Source organism: Zonotrichia albicollis, chromosome 12 (assembly GCF_047830755.1).
Source record: "Zonotrichia albicollis isolate bZonAlb1 chromosome 12, bZonAlb1.hap1, whole genome shotgun sequence".
Taxonomy (NCBI): Eukaryota; Metazoa; Chordata; class Aves; order Passeriformes; family Passerellidae; genus Zonotrichia; species Zonotrichia albicollis.
Window position 1 is genome coordinate 20,343,743 of NC_133830.1, and position 13,941 is coordinate 20,357,683.

Here is a 13,941-nt window from a genome sequence, read left to right on the forward strand (position 1 = left end):
CACTAATAGCAGTGCTGTAAAACGGAATCTAATTACAAGATACTTTTCAGACTAGAAAAAGGGAGGAACAAAGATAACAACAATTAAATTTTAACTGTAAACAAACATACACTCCCCAGTCTTAAAGGAACTTTCAAGCTTTTACAGCTAAAAGCCAGTCACTGCAGTAGAGAAACTGAGATTAGCCACTATTTGGCTTCTAGCAGTAGTTTAAGAGGCAGAATATTAGCTGAATGTCTTTTTTCTAATACAAATTTTACTCAAGTGGGCCTTTCTGAGGCTTGGTTTCGTATTGATTTATATTTAAGAACAATCTGCGCAAGGTGTATTTTTTCCAGCAGAACATAGGAAGTACCTGATGACCCCTCTATCATTCAGCAATATCAGAAGCACATTCTGTTTACAGCTACCTGGATGCAGGGCCAAGCACAGAGAGGCAAAGGCATTAATCGCCAGGCTGGGGGTTACAGCAGCACTACGCTGGGATCACTACTGGCTCCTAGATGGGCAAGAAAAAGAAACTTCAGCTTTAAGTGACAAAAAATGCAATTTATATCCCCTGCCAACTACAGCAGCTCTTCAGCAGCGTGTCAGTGTGTGACATTGAGAGCTGGGCCTGTCAGAAGGCAAAATTAGATCCTGAGAAGCCAGCAATGGGAAGCATTTCTGGCACTTGCTCTGGATCCCGTGCCAGCGCCTGTAAGAAACAGCAAGGCAGGGAGGAAGCACTTGAAAGAAGAGTGAGGAGGGAAGGGGAAAAAAAGCTCACAAAAGTCCCCAATTTGTATTTCCTTCAGAGTAAAATCCTAGTTGCTGAGGAATGAATGGCACAGGCAAAGAGGCCGCCAGTCCTCTTGGCAATTTCTGCTTCATTCACCATTTCCATCCCCCTCCAGGGCCCCAGACACAGAAACAAGATTGTATCCACACATCTACCCAAGCCTGTGCTCTTCATTGACTGGTAGTAACACCACATGTCAATATCTCAGCAGATTATAACTCATTTATTTATCAGCTGGTTCAAAGATCAGGCACCTGTTCCTGTTTCTCTCCCTGGCAAGTCTCTGTTGATTCTCATTGCTCCAGTGTTTTATACTGTTCTGCCAGCTCCTCAGACTAAACTCAGCTGACTGAGTCAGCAAAAATCCACCTCTGTGGAGCTGCACCACGACTGTCAGCTGATCTGATCATTTAGAATTTTATCAGGCATTTGGGCAAGAAACTGGGTAGTAAAAATTTCCAAGAGTTTGGGAAGATTGGACTGACCAATACACCAGGGACATTATATAGTCACTCTTACAACTAAAAAATGAGCAAAAGTCTAAATCATTTATTTCATGGGTGTTGAGCACTGAAATGTTGGCCAAAATGAGTAAGTCCCTAATCCTTCTGTCTGCCTTAACAGACAGATGATGCTCAGACTGAGAAAAAGCTTTTTTCAACAGTAAACTTGCACTGATATTCACACATCACTTAAGGGAAACAACATTATTTCTTGTACCTCCTGGGCTCTGTCAGAACACTTCTGCTACAGCCTCGCACCCCCTGCTCTGGTTCTGAGCCAAACTCTCAGGTAACACACACACCTGAGCCACAGCAGCACAGCCCCTCTCACTTTACCACCCTGCACACCTCAAGCCAATTCTGAGCTCCTGCTGGCACTTCCAAGAGCCTGAAGCCCTGCTGGGAAAGCACAGGTGAGTCAGGCAGAGGGAGAACATCCTGCTGCACACTGCAATGCCCTGCAAGAGGGAAATGCAGAGCAGGTGAGAAATAGCAAACGTTTAAGATGTCACTTCACAATATGGAAGTTAACAGTATCTCTGTGAGATACTGTTAACACAAAGCATTTTTCAGTCAGAGTCTGTCAGGTTTTTTTAGACCCGTGGTAAAACAGGTGATCCAGGAAACAACATAACTCCCAGACTGCCAGGGATGAGACTATTGGTCTTAGAGCAAAGCAACAGATCTCAATGACAACACTACTGATACAGGGTTTTAAAAGCACACAAGCCAGCACATGGACAGTAAGATCCATTGACAACACAAACACAACAAGGTAAGGAGCTAGAAAATGAGCTTTGCCAGCCAGCCACTGCAGCAGCAGCACAGTGCAGTGGGTTTGGGCTCTCTGGGATATTTGTGCATCCCACAGCATCTCTCCCTTCACCACTGTGCCACCAGCTCCTCTCCCACAGCAATTACCTCAATGCAAACCCCTCAGTGAGGGCTTCAGGAGCACACACACACCTTTCATTAAGGTGGCAATAAACTCAACTCCAGCAGCCCTCAGCATGTATCTCAATTCTACACTCCATGGAAATAATGAAATATGTAAACATATTTGTACATTGCAGATAATTTCTGCTACAAACACCCAGCCATGGAGAGTACCTTGGGGGAAAATGGGTTTTTGGTGTGTGTGTTCCCCTCCTCTCCCTGACAATGTTATTATGGTGTGACAGGTTTCAAGGAGAAAATTCTGCTTCTGAAAGCTTTCATTCTTTCAGGTGTAATTTATGGATTAAGGTAGTTAAAAGACAAATACAGATGCAATATAAATGCTAAATATATCTGCAGAGACTGTATTTTATGCCTGAAAATAACACCATGTACAATATTTACAGATGGAAATACTGTGTGCTTTGAAAACAAAGTTTTCCCAAAAAATAATTTTAATATAAAGGCAACCCAAACTCCAGAAGGCATGAGCATCTTGAAAATCACAAAATACTTCAGAGCCACGCTTGTAACTTTACCACTACTCCCAGTCTGCTGGGATGATGATAGAATGATAGAATTTGACCTTTTCCCTCTCAATCAGCGGAATTCTCAGACACCACTACAATCACTTTGAAAATATCCTACTTTCAGAGGTAAACTTGAAGGCTGAAAGGGAAACTGGGGGGGAAAAAAGGTCACAGCATGCTATAGACTGATCTTTCAGGAAATTGGACACTTGCCTTTGAATTCTGAAGGCTTGAGATGAGTAATGCAGACCTTCAAAAGGTGTCATTTGCTATCAGATGCTGCTGAACAACCAGAACAGGCCACCTCTAACCCCACAAGCTCCCATATTACAAACCCCAGTCCCCTCTCCAGACACAGAGGGCCTGAATCTGACCACTTCCACTCAAATCCTTGCTTTCACACACACAAACACACCCATCATTTCTCAAACGTGAGGAGGAGTCACTCCATCCCAAACCACTGCATTTGGTACTTCCTAAATTGCTCAGTTCAACAGCCCCTGTCCAGGAGCAGCTCCTTGAGAGAAACAGGAACCCTGCCAGCAAGGGGCTGTGCTGCTGCTCCTCCAGACACATTTCTGCCGAACCCCCCCAGTTCCAGGCCTGGGGGGCAAGGAGGAGCAGGGAGAGAGCCCCAGATGCAACTGCAGCCTCTGCTCGGGCACACACACACAGCTCCTGCCTCCTCCAGAGGCTTTGCTGAGCACACCTTGAGTTTCACAACCCACATCCTGCCAGGCCTGGCAAAGCAGAAGTGAATAAATGCCCATTTACAAGCCGCAGAAAATAACAGCACACACAAGGTGAATCAGGTGTAATTTCCTTAATTCCCAACCAAAATTCTTCTCTGAAGGGCAGAGGGAGAGGATGGAAAAGGATGTTGAGGTCTGTCTGCATGAGGGATATGAGTCATTGCTGCAAACAGCACCAACAGAACATGCTCTGAAGTGCACAAAAATCACCTCCATTAGAGATATGACTGTGAGTCAAATCTGGCATTTCTCTGGAGAACAATCTTACATCTTTTCATCTGCAGACTTCAGAATGAGATTAGCAAAGATCTCCATGCTTCTGACAGCGGGATAGCACCTGGCATGTGCAGGAATGGCTGCAGCCAACCCAGCGTTACCTCACAGCTCACTGGCAAACAGGAAAGGGAGTCTGTACTTCCAGATTTTACCAGTGCTTTGATGAGTTTTGGGGTTCAGCTTTATGCAATGTACTTCACCTCACAAACCAAACCCTTTTAAAGGCTCAGCAGCCTTCAAAAATTCAAGTAAGGAAAGAGAAAAAACCCACAGTTGTGAGATTTTCACTAACGCAGTCCGTTAAAAATTAAATTACATGACCACAAGCAGCTTATCTAGGAACTTTCATTTTGTTGACACTTCTGGATGAAATTAATTACTGCTCTTCTGCATAAGCACCCTCAAATATATCAATTGTAACAGACCAAAGGTTTGTACCCAGCCCAGACACAAGAAATATACAACAACCAAGCAAAGAAATGCAGAGAATGAAAATACAGCCCTTTAAGATGCATTTCAGTAACTGCCAAACACAAAACTGAAAACTGCTACACGCATCCATCTGGCACATATGGAAGTATCATCCTAAACGTACCTCGACTGCTGCTTATTTTTCAGGTGGGTACCTCCTGCTCATTACTGATTAAGTTACCATTCTGGAGCTCCACAGAAAGGACAAGGAGTAGGCAACATTTGTTCAACATGAAGACCACTGTGAGCTTTCTAAATGTGCACATGCTGAGGGACTTGCCTTCAGCCTCTGTGCCCAACCCTGCCCAGTGCTGCTCCCTGTGCGAGGCAGGAAGGGGATCCCAGCCAGAAGTTCCTGGAGTACATCCCACGTGCTCAACACTGAGAAAACCAGGAAAGCTCTCACTTTTAAAACTCGACTTCACTGTCCCAGGTGGAGTCTTAAGGGTGCTGTTACCTACACTTAGAGCAGCACTGAGAGGCTCCCGACTTAGCTATGACTCATTTATGTGCACCCCCTGAACTCAAGGCTGCCAGGACCTTCATTACCGACTACAGCAAAAGAAAGGGCATTTCCACACCAGCAGCAGAGTTCTGGGTGCTGTCCCCGCACACACGGGACTGTGACCGTGTGTGTGTGTGGGGTGGCACTGAGGCTGTGTGTGTGTGCAGGGTGGCACTGTGACCATGTGTGTGTGTGTGGGGCGGCACTGAGGCCATGTATGTGTGTGTGTGGGGTGGCACTGAGGCTGTGTGTGTGTGTGGGGTGGCACTGAGGCCATGTATGTGTGTGTGTGGGGTGGCACTGAGGCTGTGTGTGTGTGTGGGGTGGCACTGTGACCATGTGTGTGTGTGGGGGGGGTGGCACTGAGGCCGTGTGTGTGTGCAGGGTGGCACTGTGGCCATGTGTCTGTGAGGTGGCACTGCGGGAGTGCAGGGCAGCAGGGTGAGCACATGGGCAGTGTGGAGGCAGAGTGGGCACGGTACGTGCAGAAGCTGGAGCGTTTGGGGGGTGTGGGGTACAGAGGAGAAGCAGGTGGACACGTGGGGTGTGTGCACACGGGGTGTGAGGCACATGTCGGGCACGGAGCCATGGCGGGAAGCTTCCTTTACAAGCAGGGACCTTCTGCTCAGGGCCCGGCCTGCAGACACTGCCCCCCTCCAGCGGGTTTAACCCTCACTGCACAAAACAAACAACCTTTCTCCTCAGGGATTATCTCCATGTCTGCTCCCGCACTGCTGGGCCGCCCAAACCCACCCGCAGCGAGGTAAAAGCGGTGAGAGAGGGCCCGGCTGCCCCGGGTGCCGTCAGGCCCCGCCGCGGGCCGAGGAGCCGCCGCAGGTGCCGGCGGGGGGAGAAGCGGACAAAGGGCGGCGGCACCTGCACTCACCATCGGTAGCAACCCTCGCTGGCCTCTAGCGTGAAGTTGACGCGGGTGCCGCGGGTGAAAGGGAGCAGCACCTTGGGGGTGTTGAGCTTGGAGGAGGCGGCGAGGTGCAGCAGCAGGAGCAGAGGCAGCGCCCCGGGCGCGGGGGGAGCCATGCTGCGCGCCGGCGGGACCGTGCGGGGCGCGAAAGTGCGGCGGGAGCGGCGCGGCGGGGCCGGGCCGGGCCGGGCAGGGCAGGGCGGCCCGGGGGCAGGGCCTCCCCCCGCCCTCCGCCCCCCGGGGCCGCACCGCCCTCCCCTGGGGGAACTCCAGCGGCGCCAACAGCGAGGCGCTGGTGCTTTGAAAAGCCTCCTTTCCTCCGGGCCTAACCACAAGCATCTCCTAGGAATCGCGCTCCAGACCCTTCCCCGGACAGGCTCCAGCACCTCAATGTGTCTAATGTCGTGGGGTACCAAAGCTGAATGCAGGATTCAGAGCGTGGCTTCACTCGAGCCCAGCACAGGGGGACGGTCACGGGCCTGGTCCTGCTGCCACACCAGTGCTGGAGCAAGCCAGGTGCCCTTGGCTTTCCTGGCCGCCTTCATGCTCCCCGGGCACACTGGTGCTAACAGCTATGCTAAGCTGCAGTTCATTCATTGCCGTAGCATCTCAGAATGGTTTGGGTTGGAAGGGACCTTAAATCACCGACTCCCACCCCTGCCATGGCAGGGACACCTCCCACTGTCCCAGGCTGCTCCCAGCCCTGTCCAGCCTGGCCTTGGGCACTGCCAGGGATCCAGGGGCAGCCACAGCTGCTCTGGGCACCTGTGCCAGGGCCTGCCCACCCTCACAGGGAGGAATTTCTTCTTAACACCTTATCTCAAAACATCTCTCTTTCAGTTTGAAGGCATTCTCCCTTTTCCTGTCACCCCAGGCCCTTGCAAAGAGCCTCCTTCCATCTTTTTTGTCAGTCCCTTAAGGTACTGGAAGGCCACAATTAAGTCACCCCAAAGCTTCTCCAGGCTAAACAAATCCAATTGTCCTGGCCTTTCTTTGTATGAGAGGTGCTCCATGTGTAGAGGATCTCCCTGTCTTTACCTATGACAGAGGGATGGTACATGTATGCATCAGGAAAATGGATTTCAGGAAGAGCGCAAGCTTCTTGGAGTAAAGATCATGAAATCCTGCCCAGAAGATCAGTCTGCTGCCCAGGGACACCAGCTAAGTGTTTACCCAGCTCTAATTTAGGTGGTATTACTGAAGTTAACCAGTTCTCATTTATTCTAAGCAAGTAAACTTATACAGGATGTTCTCTTTACATAGGAGCACTTTTTGCACTATTTATTCAGCTTGTGTTTTATTTATCAGTACCTCAGCAATGCTGTTCCACTTTCTATCCCAGAGGAACGTGTACTTCTGGACAGTTCACTTCTCCCTGCAGCTTCTGTGTGTGTATTACTCATTTTCTGATTGCACATCATGAAATTGTGTGGTCTGATTTCCAGAAGAGCTGAACTTTGCAGCTGCAATTTAAGTCAATAGGAGCTGGGCCTAGAAAGATGTGCAATGTTAAAGATGTTGGCAAATCAAGCCCTTGCACTTTAAATCGCTCCCCAACTAAAATACTGAGGGTTGTTTATTTTCTTTACTTTTTCTCTCAATGAAGTTGTAACCTTTCTTTGTAGGCATGTTAGGAAGATAAGTTCAGTAAAGACTGGGATATTAGGGAGGAATGTGATAAAATCGCCCGTGACTAAACAGTACGATGTGTTTACAGTTAGTACAATTACAACTGAGTAAATAAGAGGTAGATAGTGAGTACTTTGCATCCTGTATTGTGAATGAGGTGAGGAAATGTCTGTATCCCAGTACTTCCAGCTTTAAAAGCAGAGTGTGCAATCTCAGAACTTATTTCCTTTCTCTCGTCAGCAGTGGTGGTGATGATGAGTGTTCAATGTGAGAACAATAATTTTCCAGTAACAAATACTTCTTAGAGTTATTTTCATAAGGACCAGCAGGGTGCAGTTAGGACCTTAAAGCTTATTGATGAAACATGACAGTGAAGAACTGCAAGTGAACATCCAACACATCTTTCAGAGCATACCAAGCAATTTTAAGAGCAGAGTAAGGCCGGAGACATCGATGAGCACATCTGCAGTTTCCATTATATGGTAAAATTACCAAGTGAATTTTGTACTCACTTGAATTGGAAGTCATGCATTGCAGCACTGTGTATGCATTTCTTTTGGCCAGAGGAGGGTGAGCAGGCAGTGCAGTGTGTGCAATGTGAGGAGCCCCTGCCTCGGGGGTAGGAGTCACTAAAACATCAGGGGCTGACTTAGCAGCGTTGGTGCACTGCTCTGCTTGCCCTTTCCACGCTGCTGTGGGATCCACAGGAGGCAGCACATCCCTCCTCCCAGGACAAACACCTCCTCTCGGGGTTACCTGGTGTGCTGCAGACTGGGAACACGATACACACAGCAGGAATCTGAGGTAATTTTACAGACATATCAATGTACACCCGAGTAAGTCTGATAAAGAACACAAATGGAAATGCCTTGGCCACAAAGAATGCGATTACAGAGCGATAAGAAGGAGTGCTTTAATGAGCTGCTGAAGGAAGGAGATAGGCAAACAATAAATGGTTGTTCCCTAAGAAGCTGGGCCTCTTGTGGAAGAATTTCAAGAGATTTTAGAGGCAATCAAAATACATGCAATAAATAACAAAGCACCAGGTGCTGACCATGTTTCTACTGGAATCTGAAACTAAAAGGGAGAGAATTACTGGAAGATTTTATAGACTTGCTTGGTTGGTCTGAAGATCTGAAAACACTGCCAAGGAACCAGAAGGACATGTACTCTGATCAAATCTTTTAAATCTATCAATTTCTGAGGGAAATACATATTTTTATAAAGCTAGAAAAAATGTGTATCAATATATTATTAGGTGATATGTTGACAGTGAACACTTTTAAATCCTTGTTCAAGAAAAGGAAGTATTTGAATGGCACAGTGATAAAGCACCATCTGGACAAGAAACACCTGGCTTAATTTTCAGGCATTTAATATTTTTAAATGTCTGAGTAATTTAAAATATTTTAAACACCCATCTTCAAAACAAAAAACACCCCCCCCCAAGAGAACCCAAACAACAAAACCAATTCTGAATAAATGCAACTTAGAAGGTGAAACTTCAGCAAAATGGTAAGGCAATGAGGTGTGCAGGGTTATTTTAACTATTTATGTACTGGGTGAGGCTGACTCAAACCAGCTCCAATCCTAATCCCTGTAGGTATTTCTGTACTTGTGTGTGAACAGTGTAGGGCCAGCTCTGTGAAGCTTCAGCAGCTGAATGCATTAGGTACAATTTACTTGTAAAGAGCAGTTTCATTAAGCTGAAAGAATCAGGGCTCACCCAGTAGAATGATGAAAAACATTCTCCATTATCACAATCCTGAACCTCTTAAATAAAATAATATTTGATTTAAAGGCTGAAGAATGACTGACAAGCACTAGTAATACATTTAATGAAATGCCTGTTCCTGTAGGGATGCAGCTCTGGTTGGGAAGAGAACGGGGAGTTGCCTACCCCATGCTGAGGAGGAGATGAAAAGGGCAGGTCAATAGACTTGACAAAGAAGATGTTCTGGGAATAGTAACTTTAGAGCAGAATAACAGTGATGGGCCTCTTTTTTTGATTGATGTTGTCTGTGTTTACACTGCAGAGCAGAACAGTATGCTGCAAAAATCACTGGGAAAGATGGTCAGCTTCCTTCCTCCCTGGCAGACTGCTGCTCCCCTTGTCTGCCTTACCCATCACTGAGCTCCAAGTACATGTATTTCCTGACTGACCAGCTCAATGGCTGTCACTGCTGGGCTTTTTTCTGCTTAATTCGCTCCCTGGTTCCACCCCCATAGCTGGAGAGCCTTGAAAAGTATCTCCACCAAAGGAACTTCAGTCAAAGAAGTACATAAAGCATCCAACAGATTAAAAGGTACCTAAAAAGCAACAGCAGAGGAACAGCACTTCAACTGGTGCCCCTTAGCGCCAGCAAAAGGCTCAGGGAATCCCCAAATGGTTTGGGTTGGGAGGGACCTTCAAACCCATCCCATCCCATCCCATCCCATCCCATCCCATCCCATCCCATCCCATCCCATCCCATCCCATCCCACCTCTCCCACCTCTCCCATCCCATCCCATCCCATCCCATCCCATCCCATCCCATCCCATCCCATCCCATCCCATCCCATCCCATCCCATCCCTTCCCATCCCATCCCATCCCATCCCATCCCACCTCTCCCACCTCTCCCATCCCATCCCATCCCATCCCATCCCATCCCATCCCATCCCATCCCATCCCATCCCTTCCCATCCCACCCCACCCTGCCATGGGCTGGGACACCTCCCTCTATCCCAGGCTGCCCCCAGCCCCGTCCAGCCCGGTGTGGATCCCACCCCAGGGGCACGTTTGGGGTCCGGTCTCTGCTCAGCTGCTCCTGCTGCCTGCAGAAATTGAGCTGTAAGAGGCGGCAGAACACTGCATTACCTCACAATGGGTATTGGAGACTTACAGAGTACAGAAAGTGTCCTTTTCCAGTTATTTCTTTATAACTTTCTCCACCAGTAATCATCTTCAATTTACTGTATTAGACTTTTGTATCTTCATACACCTTCATATGGAAAGTTTTATGAGAATATCCTCTCAGCCTTACTGCTGCTTTCTACAGGGATAATGATGGACTGACAGCAATATAAAACTGAACATTTTTATTATCCTGCCAGAATTTTCCTTCCTTCCAAGGTGTTAGGCCAAAGGAAGGCATAAATTCAGAAAATGTCCAAAATTAAGGCAAGCAGTTACTGATGTCAAGGAAGGAATATTTAAAATTGATCGAGGTTGAGTTAGTTCAGGTTATTGAGACAAGAGCACTTGTGTTTAGAAAATGGGTAAAATAAGAGCCAAGCCTGCCATTCTTTGCACAGCCTCATCTGCCAGGGATGCTGCTGAGAGTTTTCCAGTGTGTGCCAGGTACAGCTGAGTCCCCACAGAGAAATGCAGCTCTTTAGATCCCTGTTCCTATGGGATAAATCCATTCGATATGCAAGACTTTCCCAGATGGTATAAAACCCCAAGACCTCGCTAATTTATGCAGGATGAGTCTGATAACATTGAGATTATGAAATAGCAGCATCAGATAAAAATAAACAGTTTTCACTTCAGAGTTTATCTACCTTTCTAATGTAAATTTATGGTTATTAAAGGAGGTTATTTATAGGTGTCTTTTCAAGCTGTTACATAACAGTGCTTCTGCCCTGTGCCTTTGTACACAGATAGAAATCACATTAATGAGCTATTCACCCAACAACTCAATGAATGCAGGAGTGAGGAGAATTCACAAGATGAGGAAAGTAACAAACAAAATCCCCAACCTTTGTTTCTGCTTTAAATACATCAGGGAAATTTAGCAGAACACAGAAGTCTTAAATCTTGAAAACAATGAATACAATTTATGAGCAGGCATGTGAATATGTTTAATGACTTAGTTAATAGTACTAACAAAAGTGAATTTGGTTTTTTCAAGGTTACTTGGTTGCAAATTATGCTATGTACACCTCACAAATCTTAAGTAGGCACTCCAGTCTCCAGTACAATAATTCTAAATCTGTTTTAAACATTAACACTCTTCTTGGTTTGCTATTTGTTATGCATTAAACACCAACATGGGACAAAGTATAAAATCCCATCCTCTTTCCTATTTTTCCCATTCTCTTCATGTAGAAGTCTTCTGATCTCATTTATCTCACCACTGGCAGTGATCGTGAGGGTTCTGTTCCTGAATAACAAGGATCTCGGACTTCTCCATTTACAGAGACACTAGAAAGTGTCCATTTCAACTGTAAAATTGCATTTCTTCATTTAAATTTTTTTTTTCATTTTAATATATACATAAGTACTAAAAATTCAACTCCTTCTGCCAACCTTGAAGAAACCTAAATTCTGCTACATGCACAGTGAGTCCTTCAAAGGAGGCATCACTTCCTGCAGTAGAATGTCAGTGAAAAAGCAGGAGGAGCTGCAATACACCACAGAATATAACACATCATGTGCACTCTGCACTCAGGTGCCCAGATTTCCATTTTGTCTCCTAAAATCCTTTCAGGATCACTTTTCCGGGTAAGCCAGCTAACAGTCAAGTTACTGTGGGGAATGAAATATTCAACATTGAAAAATTGGATTAATTTATGGAGCAAAAAAGTTGTCTTCGATGTGAATTTGCAACTGCAGATTTGTAGCAAATAAAAAGGTTAAACAGAATGTCCCTGAGACAAATGCATTGCAGATAGTGAGGCACAGGACAGTGATTTTAAAGGTCAGGCATTCCGTAAGCTCTTCTAACCTGAGTAAAGGAATCTGCTTAGATAGAACTTATTGAAAACTTTAGTAAAACATGGCACATTTCCCAAAGAACTTTATGGTTTCCCATGGAAAGGCCTATTAGTTTAGTAACACAGGTTTAGTTTAATAAATTTTTAATTAAATGCATTATTACACCTGCACACTTCCTGTGAAGTAGCACACTTCTTCTAAATGCTAAGAAAATTTGATCCCTCAAAATGTTCATGCATAAAGGAGGTTCACTTCAAAAGCATGGGAATATTCATTAACATTTTTTGTATTCTTCTACCTCTTCTTTGGGACAAAATTCAAACAAGATGATTTTTACTTGGAAGACACTAATTAGAGTTTTTTAAGCTGCTGTATAAATTACATACCTTTTAGATGCTGAAGTATTGTAGTTCCAGGAATAACTCTAGACCTTCTGCTGAAGTTTATAACACATCCAAGTTTTAATATATTAATTTTTATAACAGTGGCAGAACACTAAGAAACTGCTCTTTTTTTATGTGGCTTGGTGATGTTTGTTCCAAATATATTTTTTGCTTTCAGAAATATCCAATAATTACTATACCAAAGGGTTAGAGAAATGCAGGAATTTTTCTGATATCCAGAAAAATCTAAATGACTTTGACAAGGCAGCATGTCCTGCCAGCATGATGAAAGCTACAGTAGTCATCACTTTGGTTCATCTTGTTCATCTTTGGCTTCAGGCTTGATTAGCTATAAATGCTTACCTTGTCCCTTCTGGATCAAATACCTAAACAAGCTTTGATGTTCCAAGGATATTCTAGCCAAAGCACTTTTAGCAGTTTCATGGGGGGAAAATGCTTAAGGTACTGTTTTATAGCTCAATGATTCCATAAACAGCAAAGGAAACAGGAATACAGAGGTTGTTTCCCCCCTTTTTTAATTAAATTTGGTTTTTCCTCACGTAGCTGTTTTTTTTTTTTTTTTCCCAAGGCCCATAATTGAATTCAGTGCAAATCGCAGGTACTTGCACTTGCAAAGTTTTGGGAGGGGTTTTGGTTTGTTTCTTTCTTCAGCTTAGGAGTAAAACACAAGTCATCCTGATTTTCCCTATGTCAACACTGTTGTTCTCATGCAAAGAGTTGTAATTCATTAGGCTGTCAGTTTTCAATTCAGTAGGAGGTTAATGTTAGTATATCCCAAGGAGCTGGACTGTAGTTAGCATTTAATACACTCATTCATTATCCAGAAAGGCAGAAATGAAGTGTAGAACAGAAAAATGAGGTCAGCAGGATTTGCAGATAACAAAATTATTTATCTTCCTAAGAGAAGGCTGTGATGAACTTCATGGGAACAGAACCAGGCAAATTGGCAGCATAATAGTTGGTGGAACTCAGACATTGACAAATGCAGGGGAGAGCACGGGAGATTGGCAAATCTGAACTGCCTGTACCCAGGGCCCTGTTCTAACTTCTCACTAACTGCTAAGGGAAAAAGAACACCCAGCACAATTATAGACTCTTCTCAATGCCCAGCAGCGTTCAAAAGCTAAATAGGGTGGTGGAATGCAAAAAGAAATAGCCTAGAAAAGACCCAAAATGCAGTGGGAAAACATTTGTTCCTGTTTTCCTTTGAACTTCACAATAAGCCGGGGTCATTCCCACTCACCTGGGATCTATCACAGGAGAGGGCCCTGCCTCCAACAGTTCGAAGAACTCATGTTCTTCCATTGTCAGAGCTCATGGTGGCTTGTGTGGAACCTGTGAAGGTCATTTGCCTCCCTTTGCTTTCCATTCTGGAGATGAGGTCATGCAGTGAAACTGGGGTGATTGTTCTCACCCAGAGAAGAGCTGCTGCCCCCCACAAAGTGTCACCAGTCTGCTTTTACTCCAGTGTGATCTCCCTGAGCACATCGACATCCATCTGCTTTTTTATTTCTCCTCACCAGCCAACAGC

The 13,941-nt window shown here is 45.3% G+C and overlaps 1 protein-coding gene across 1 annotated transcript in view; it reads right to left on the reverse strand.

The window, feature by feature from the left end:
- NUP210 (nucleoporin 210) overlaps window positions 1–5,897 on the reverse strand; it is a 50,043-nt gene extending 44,146 nt beyond the window's left edge. The window contains exon 1 of the mRNA XM_005495377.4: window positions 5,641–5,897. Within this exon, the coding sequence (XP_005495434.2) occupies window positions 5,641–5,792 (152 nt within the window). The 5' untranslated portion in view covers window positions 5,793–5,897. The remainder of the gene's footprint in view (window positions 1–5,640) is intronic.
- Window positions 5,898–13,941: the final 8,044 nt, after the last annotated feature.